The sequence below is a fragment of the Akebia trifoliata genome, chromosome 3 (assembly GCF_017979445.1).
Source record: "Akebia trifoliata isolate Shusen 1 chromosome 3, ASM1797944v1, whole genome shotgun sequence".
In the NCBI taxonomy this organism is placed as follows: Eukaryota; Viridiplantae; Streptophyta; class Magnoliopsida; order Ranunculales; family Lardizabalaceae; genus Akebia; species Akebia trifoliata.
This window is the reverse complement of record NC_141377.1, coordinates 28,855,056-28,864,453: the sequence shown is the minus strand read 5'-3', so window position 1 is coordinate 28,864,453 and position 9,398 is coordinate 28,855,056. Positions and strand designations below refer to the sequence as shown.

The 9,398-nt window shown below is 37.7% G+C and overlaps 2 protein-coding genes across 2 annotated transcripts; one reads left to right on the top strand and one right to left on the bottom strand.

Annotated features, from left to right (window-relative positions):
- The first annotated feature begins 4,062 nt into the window (after nucleotides 1-4,062).
- Nucleotides 4,063-6,492, top strand: LOC147406282 (putative pentatricopeptide repeat-containing protein At3g15130). Its single transcript, XM_086434239.1, has one exon. It carries the CDS (start codon nucleotides 4,283-4,285, stop codon nucleotides 6,143-6,145), a length of 1,863 nt encoding a protein of 620 aa, XP_086290365.1. The 5' UTR covers nucleotides 4,063-4,282; the 3' UTR covers nucleotides 6,146-6,492.
- On the bottom strand, nucleotides 6,443-8,717 carry LOC147406281 (Pentatricopeptide repeat (PPR) superfamily protein). Its single transcript, XM_086434238.1, has one exon. The coding sequence runs from the start codon at nucleotides 8,480-8,482 to the stop codon at nucleotides 6,443-6,445; it is 2,040 nt and encodes a 679-aa protein (XP_086290364.1). The 5' UTR covers nucleotides 8,483-8,717.
- Between the last annotated feature and the right edge of the window lie 681 nt (nucleotides 8,718-9,398).

Genomic DNA, 9,398 nt, shown 5'->3' with positions numbered 1-9,398 from the left:
TATTGACTCTGGCTCTACAACTTTATATTTGGAGAAATGTTGAGAATTATAAGATTATTGGGAAATTATGGTTGGATTCATCATCGAGGTGTCGTGAATATAAAAATCCTTATGGTTACAAAAGTGACTATCTTAGGTGAACTCGTTCTGACTAGATATGATATTTGAGGAAAACCAATTATTTATATGGCATGGTTGATCAAACGAATTAGGTGTCGACATCCAATAAGAATTTGGAAAATTACGCATATTAGCCTGCCTAACACGAAACATAGGCAGACTCAGACAACACTCGAGAGAATGATTGTAATTATCACATAGAATGCACGGGATTCATGATTTTTTCATTTGTGGGCTTCCTTATGGGCTTTACAACCTTGCCTTCATGGGCTTGCAAAATTACAATAATATGGACATAGGATAGATACACATTTGATTTTGAAGACTTTAGTGTACTAAGTCTATTAATTGTGTTTTGATACATGATGAGTCATAGATAGTTTTCGGATACCCATTCTTCAAACCTCAATGTACATTGAAGTATCCACGTCTTAGGCTAATAAATAAGGTGGTTGTTTTCTTTCCTGTCACCCAAAATAACGATCTTGGGGGCTTGAGAGTATCTGCATCCGGGACTAATTATTTTAACAAGGGAGGGAGTGGTTGTGTAATTAGTTGTGAAGCGCATGTGCATATGCATTTTGAAAAACGTATCCATCTATACATATTACTTGTATGAAAAAATATAAAAACAAAAAAAGTAAGTAAATATTACATGCATTTTCCCACAAAAATAAAAAATAAGAAGAGACATAACGAACATTAATATATAAGCCAAAAATCAAACAAATGAAAATACATATTTTTGTTTTGAAAAAATGATCGAATCGAAAAGGGTCGGGCCCACTAGTGTATTTTCCAATGGAGTTGTCAAGCTATAGATATGAGATTTTCGAATCCGAAGCTCTCCACTACTTGGATTTAGAGTCGCCACCATTCTTTTTTAAAAGAGGGTGTGAATGGGCACCCAAAAAGTGGTTTTGTAAATATCGTTTTAATAATGACTCTCGTACGGATAACGGTCATTGATCCACCCAAAATCTAGGTAAGGGGGTCTATATTAGGGAATAGTGAAGGTGTTAGGCACCTTACTCCCTCTACCATTGGTGGTAACCTCGGATTCGGTCAATTTTTGTAAAATGAAATAAAAGTCAAAAAAATAGATTTTGTACTCTCGAATGCGAGGGACTTTGATTTTGACTTACACCATTAAGGGATTCCTTATTGAGGAATAGGCTCCATCATAGTCCATGCCTTTGGACAACTTGAAAAATGTTGACTTTTTAGTCAAGAGTCCATTTCCATAAAGAAAGGGCCCAAGGCCTTGGTCTCAAAAACGTTTTTGTGGTGTGTGCACTAGTATAGGATTTTTAAGAAATATTTTAAAAATGATTTTTCAACTCCTACCCTTTTGACCGAGCTGAATCCCAATCTACCAGAGGTAAGGGAGGATACACATTACATCTTAGGGTTTATCTAAAAGAAAATTAAATTAAATTAAAAAAAGAAAGGATAAGCAGAAGAGAGGAAAGTATAGAGGGGAGAGAGAGGAGGAATTATTTTCTTTTCGTGGTTATTGTCCTCACTATAACTTTTTCTTTGAATTTTCTTTTTGTTCTTCTTGAGGTATGTCTTGTCTTTTGCTTGAATGGCTTGAGTTGTAGATCTTGAAGGTTGAGATGATGAGAAAGTTGAGGGTATTTTAGAATTTGGGAGTTTAGTGATGAGAAAGTTGAGTGATGAAAATAGAAGCTTGATGAAGGGATTCAAGTTTTTTGGAGATTGTGTTGAGAGTATGGAGGTCTTATAGGACTTTGAAGGGGACTTTTAGGGGTAAAATGGGGTGAAAAGGTAAAAAAGGTATAATAGTGTGAGATTTGTGAATGTAATGTGTGTAAATTTAAAGTAGTAGAAGGGTATTTATGGAAAGGGGTGTAAATGAGTTGCTTGTGATCAAAGTGGGTTGGATCTTACACTCCATTTGGGTTGAGTGTTAAGTAAGTTGAATGAAACGAATTTTAGTTAGAAGAATAAGGGTGTAAAAAGGTTGTTGTTGATTTTTTTAGGGTGGAGAATATGAAGACATGTGTCAAAGAGGTGTGGGGGTGTGTGTTATAGGTGAGTTGATTAAGGAGAATGGGCATGGGGTGGTTTGTGATAAGATATTTGAAGAAAATGATGGGGGTAGGTTATGACATGGGTGTGGATTGGGATTGGGATAGGTTGGTTTTTTGGAGAAAAGTAATGGAGTTGGTAGATGAATTAGGGACGTGGGTTGAGGTGATAACATGTATCTCATTTTGATGATTGGTTGTGATCATTGGGCTTAGGTTGAGATTTGGGCGTAGGATGATGGTTTTTGGTTGGTTTTTTAGTCCAATGGGTTTAGAGGTTAGGTAATGATTTAGGTTGGATTGGATTTAGGTGCATTGAGCTTAAGGGTTGGGTTGGGTTGAGAAGTGAGGTGGTGAGGATGCAGATTTATGGTGGGATGTGGTCCATTCCTAGCCTATGGGCCAAGTAAAAGGGCCCTAGGCCATTATTTGAAATAAAATAAACATATTTTTTGAAGATTTGGACTTTTAAACCCGTTAATGATTTTTTGAGAAAAATGCATATTTTTTAGCCCTTCTCGAGTTGGGTCCTTTCAAATTGGGGTGTCTATACATAGTGTATATTATGATGCATGAGAAATAAGTAGGTTAAAAAAAATGCTTCAAAATCCATCCTTTCGCCCAAACTACTTCAAACATTCAATGTTAAAAGTTGAGGTTCGACCTACTCGAGATGAAGGAGAGTTCTTTATTACATCTTAAGGATTTTCTAAACAAAAAAGGGATAGAAGAAGAAAATGTAGGTGCTTAAAATAAAATTAAATCCTAACCAACCTTATCCCTTAATAGTCTTAAATGAGATTGTCTTGAGAAGAAGAATTTGAAGTTGAGAGCTTTAGCTAAGAGTTGAAGGTAAGAGGTGAGTGATGCTTTTTGTTTAGAAGCTTGAAGGTTGAGAGAAAGTTGAGAGTAAGGTTCAAGATGTTGAGTAGGGATTTTGGAACTTATGAGAGACCACTATGTGTCCTTTTTTGAGAGAGGTGTAAGACTACAGGCTTTTTGAGTTAGCATGAGCTTCAAATAGGTTTGGTATGACTTTAGACTTGGGCTTGATATTGGATTATGATATGGATAATGGATTGGTTAATGAAGAGTGGGTTAGAGAAGGTTTTATGAAATTAGATGAGATTACTTAAATGAACTATGAATAAGATTTGGGTATGCAAAATAATATAAAATGATGCATGTGTGCATGTATGCATGCATGAATAAATGTGCTAAGTGACAATTATTATGGAATGTAGGCCTGTTAAAAGGCTTTAGGCATTTAATTGAAATCAACTTTAGATTTTAAAATTTTGAATTTCATCTAATGAGTTCATGTAAATTAAAGTGTCTACAATTGGCTCTTATATCCGAGTATATATATGTATTCTAGAAGGTGGCATGTGCAAACCCACGTGTCAAAATGGATTATTTGTAATTTAAAACATTGATTAAAAAGTTTTTTAATATTATGTAAAAGGATGCATTTTTTTTGTAACTTTGAAAACTAACAATGTGATTTTAAGGTCGCGGATGTCAATTTTCTTGGATTTTGACCAAAATGACCTTTGATTCTATTAAGTTTAAATGTAAAGGTGGGGGCATTTGTGAGATATATATAAATGTTAATTTTATCCCATTATAATTATAAAGATATATATAAATAAATAATTTTAAATCAAGAAACCATTTATCTCATTGTCGAAGAGAGGACTCAGGCAAGTCAACTTGGGGCCACCCTCTAGGGTCCAGTTGACCCTCGATTCAACATGTTGCACGTAGGACTTTCTAAGGGGAGTGGTGTGTGTGACCATGGGATTAATCTCATGCAAGGGTGGTGCTACCCACGATAAGAAAAAAAAATAAAAAATCACATATCTTGGTCATTTTTCTCTAAACACGGCACATTTCCAAGTATCAGAGTTGTTGATTTGGTTCAAACGAGTTTCTAAACTGAGTCACCTCGAAATTCAACTGAGTCGATTCACGTTGACTCCGCGAATTTTATAACACCACTTTTAATTTGGGCATTGAAATAGCAAACTGCAAGGCCAAGGCCGCATGGACCGATACTCTCCCTTCCATTGAAATTCGACGGCTTACAATCTGAGACATTGTCTAAAATGCGCCATGTGGTATTCTACGCACTTGAGAGTATCCTCCATAATATGCACCAAAGCAAATCAGCTACAAATCTTTGTAGTCACCACCACCAGACATTGTTTCACAATTTCAAATCGATTTCCAGCTTAAACACCCAAATTCAGAGATACCCAATTGAAGAATTCCAAAATAAATTCAACAATTCATTCGAATTCTACGGATTCTTTAGCCAAGTTTTACAGGATTGCATCAACACCCATGATCTCCGAACGGGTTCTTCAAGTCATACCCAACTCATAAAATTAGAACCCAGTGGTTATATCTCTCTATGGAACAAAATTCTCAATTTATACTGCCAATGCAGGCAGATTCGACATTCTCATCGACTGTTCGACACAATGCCTCAAAGAGACATAGTTTCTTACAATACAATTATTTCGATTTATGTTCGCCATAACTGTGATATTGTCGAAGCTTTAAAACTGTATTCAAGAATGCAAGAAGAGGATATTAAGCCAAACCATATTACATTTGCCACATTAATTGGTGGTTGTGTGGGTAAAGCTGATTCACACTTGATAGAACTTATTCAAGCCCAATCGATTCGATATGGTTTAAGCTCTAATGAGTTTGTTGGGAGCTCATTGGTTGATGGATACGCAAAGCGAATGAAGTTACATGATGCCATCAGTGCATTTGACGAGATAATTGAATTGGATTTGGTGTCATGGAATATCATGATTGATGGGTGTGCACGTAATGGTAGTAAAGAACATGCCTTGAGAATCTTCTCCAAGATGCGACAACAGGGTGTAAATTTCGATAGCTTCACCTTGGCAAGCATCACAAAGACATGTTCGGAACCGAGAGATTTGAGCAGAGGCATGCAACTCCATGGTTGCGTGATAAAAGCTGGTTTGGCATCCGAAACACCAATCAGCAATGCACTTGTTACCATGTACTCAAAATGTGAACAAGACATGGTGTCTGCCACCGACATTTTCAAGAGAATTATAGCACCCAACATTATCTCGTGGACTGCAATGATTGCGGGGCTTATGCAAAATGGTCAAAGTGAGGAAGCAATTGGGTTCTATCGAACAATGCTTAGAGAAGGCGTGAAGGAGAATGAATTTAGTTTCGCTAGTATTCTACCGGTGTATAGTAGTTTGGCAAGACTAGAGCAAGGGACGCAAGTTCATGCAAGGATCATAAAATCACGGTTTGGATTGGATATATCGGTGAGGAATGGTCTTATAGATATGTATTCCAAGTGTGGAATCTTAAAAGATGCTAAACTGGTGTTCATGACCATGGAAATACGTGATGTGGTATCTTGGACGGTGATGATCACTGGACTTGGCCAGCATGGGAAGGGAAGAGAGGCTCTCAAAATATTCAAAAACATGACAAGTGAAGGATTCAAGCCAGATGGAGTTACATTCCTTGGAGTCCTATCTGCGTGTAGTCATTGTGGTTTAGTTGACGAAGGACTTTGGGTTTTCAAGTTGATGATAGATTTTCATAATGTCAAGCCTAGGAGGGAACATTACGCTTGTGTTGTTGATATGTTGGGTCGGGCTGGGAGGTTGAAGGAGGCAGAGAAATTTATTGATGATATGAGGATTGAATCAGATGGATTGGTATGGGAAGCATTGCTCGGTGCTTGTCAGATTCATGGAGAGATGGAATTGGGAGAAAGATCGGCAAAGAAGATTATGGAATTAGAACCTAAGAGAGATGGGCCATATGTGTTATTAGCAAATATATATGCTGATAGGGGTTTGTGGGAAGACAAGAGCCAAATGAGGGAGAGGTTAGGTTTGGGTGGAATAAAAAAGGAGGCTGGGCGAAGCTGGGTGACAGCGCAAGGTACATTTTAGAGAGTTGTATAACAAGATGGAACAACGAATTATGTTCTTCAAGAACTAAAGAAAAACTCGACATTATAAATCTCTTTTGACTGTGTTGCTGCGCTGAGCTTCACTACAACCAAGGGACTTAATGATCCTTCTAGTTCAGATGAAGTCTATAAAGGCCCATGTCTTGTTCCAATGGGAACATTTCTTTCGTAACTTACGAAGATTATCTCTCTTCACGCAGTGATCGCACCTTCTTGTCTTTTAGCACTAAAAACCCTATCGGATTTTTATGTAATCACTTTTGATTGTAAAGTTGAATCATGATAACGGAATTGCTTCCAGTGAATTCAGGTGAAATTTATCAAGAATCCTCCAGGTTACAGCATCTGGGACCAACCCATTTTTTCTCATCTCCCCCAAGATCTGGTAAGCTTCTCTCTTCAAACCCAATTTGCAAGCATTGTCAATAAGAATGTTATAATTCACAATATTTGGAGAAACCCCCGAGTCTACGAGTTCATATAAGAAATCGTAACCCTCGTTAAATTTACCCGAACTGCATAGCCCTTTGAGGATTGCTGCATAAACGAAATCATCATGAATCTCGGAGGGCCAAACAATTTTATCCCAAAACCTCTTGGCCTCATCTATTCTGTTGGAACCAAACAACCCATCAATCATTATGGTGTAAGTTGTACTGTTTACAACTATGCCATTGCCCACCATGTCATCGAAAATTCTCATTGCTTCATCCACCTTACGTAGTTTGCATAAACCATGAAGAACTGCATTGTAAGTCACAACAGTAGGTCTAAGACCTTTTTCGGGCATTTTCTTCTGCAATAGATGAAGGGCTTCACTGCTTCTTCCATCATTTAAAAGACCACCAATAACGGTCGTAAAGGTTACAGCGTCTGGTGCACAAAGATTCCCCATCAGCATATCGTTAAGGACTTTTAAAGCTTCTTCAACTCTTCGCATCTTGCATAACCCATTGATGACTGTATTGAGAGTAACCACATCGGGCTGGCATTGGGTCTGAAGCATGGATACGAGTACGTTAAGAAGCTCACTTGGATTATCCGTAAGACAGAGTGCTCTTAAGAATATATTGTAGATTCGAGTCCTGTTAACACCACTTTTATTCAACATAAATTGCAGTAAGTCCTTGGCCTTGGAAACATCGGATTCTCGGCAAAGACCCTCAACTAGAACCTTGTAAGTAGGCTCTGATGGAGAGTACCCAAATTCAATCCCTTCTTTAAATAATTGATAAGCCCTCATGGAACCTCCTCCCTTGCTAAGACCATGGACTATGGAATTATATGAAACATAGCTCGGAACAAACCCTCTCTTTCTCATTATATAAACAATCCTCGATGCACCATGATTTTGCCCTGATCTACAAAGTGAATCTATCATCTGCCCATAAGCAAATTCCTCATGGACACTCTTCCCTTGTGGCATCTCTTCTGAAATTCTGAAAACGTCATGAAAAAACCCTTCTCGACACAATGAATCAATGAGATTAGCAAAAGCAGCATTATTGACATATGGGTCCTCTTCATCGATCATTTTCTTCCAAAGCTTGTGCATCACTTCCCTTGCTTCCTCAACGTTCCGCTTCCTCAAAATACCTCTCACCAACACACTATAAGTGAGTGAATTTGGCGTTACCCCATTCTCACCCATTTCATCAAACAGCTTTTGAGCGATACCTGTTTCGCCAATTTTGCCAAAACCATTGATTAAAGCAGTGTAGGAGACCGTGTTTGGGGAATGACCCCGGCTCTTCATATCGAAGAACAATCGTTGAGCATCAATGGGTAGTCCAAAAGAGCATAGTTGATCGATGAGGCGGTTGTAATTGATCAAAGAGGGGACAAATGCGGGCTTGGCGGCAATCAAACTATGGATGACACGTAAAGTGTGATGGGGAGATTGGGCGTCAAGGAGGCGAGCAATAAGGACATTGCAAGTGCGTTCATCCGGAACACATTGGGAGGCGATGGAGAGGAGAAGACGGTTGTGTGCTTCGGAAAAGCGATTGAAGTCGCAGAGACCGTGAATTATGCTATTGAGGTTGAGGGAATCTGGATGATAGCCTTGGAAACGGAGGTGATCGAGAAGACGAAGTGCTTCGTCTACATTGCCTCTTGTGGTGCAAAGGTTGTGAATCTTTCTAGTCCAATATGACCTGTTGTGTATACTCTCCTCTTCTTCATCTTTTACTTCAACTTGTGATGGTGTTGGGGATTGAGAGGGGTTTGGGTTAGAGTGGAGGTAAGAGAGGGACCTAATGATGATGGGTTTGTGGATGATTAGATCCTTTGATCTTGGAATTGGAATCACAGACATTCTCCTTTTGCATTCTCTCTACTTTGTGTTGTTTGAATCTTTCTATCTGTTTGAATGAAGAGTAACCGTTTTGTTTGAAGTACGAATGTAACAGTCATGGACAACACATATCTCTAGGATGCATAGTTACCTAGGACAAACCCCAACCATTGGATTCCATGTTTTAAAAATTGGAAATGGTAGTAATCCCCAGAAGATTGGTATTGATCGCAAAGAAATCTGCATTTTCCCTCAAATCCCATCCCTATGATCATGTAAAAGTCCTAAAAGTTTACTGCGATGTCCAAGCATTTTATCTTTTGAATTCCAATATAATATGGAACAAATATAAAAAAATGGGTAATTATAAAAGTACTCACACGAATTAATAAGGGCAACCCACATATAGCAGAATTGTTTTGTCTTATATGAGTTAAAAGTTTTAGAATGAGTTGATTTTTGATGGGGATGATCTCTATGACGAGGAGATCATCCTCACAAAAAATTGACTCATTCCGGAACCTTTAACTCATATAAGACAAAATAATTTGATTATCATATGAGTTGCCCTTATTAATTGGTGGGTGCTTTTATAATTTCCCATAGAAAATTAAGAAGATGAAAAAAAGGGTATTTTTTTAAGAACTAATTACACTAATTAATAACATAAAAGCTTTATAAAGAATAATGTTGCAATGACCTCAAGATTGTACCTCATATCTCACTTTCCTGACGTGAAAGTATGTAGGAACCATAATATGACTTCTTTAATCGATTAAATTTGACTAATTTAGTAATACCACCAAGAAAAATTGATAAAATTAGGGTCACCCCCCTGCAAAATGCAAGATTAGGTATACCCCTTGGACTTTTGTTGACCCGGTTAAATCACTAATAAAAATGATTGTCTATTAACGAAGATGGTAAAATATCAAAA

Coding starts and splice junctions, on each gene's coding strand:
- LOC147406281 (XM_086434238.1), bottom strand. CDS start 8,482: ATGTCTGTGATTCCAATTCCAAGATCAAAGGATCTAATCATCCACAAA.
- LOC147406282 (XM_086434239.1), top strand. CDS start 4,283: ATGCGCCATGTGGTATTCTACGCACTTGAGAGTATCCTCCATAATATG.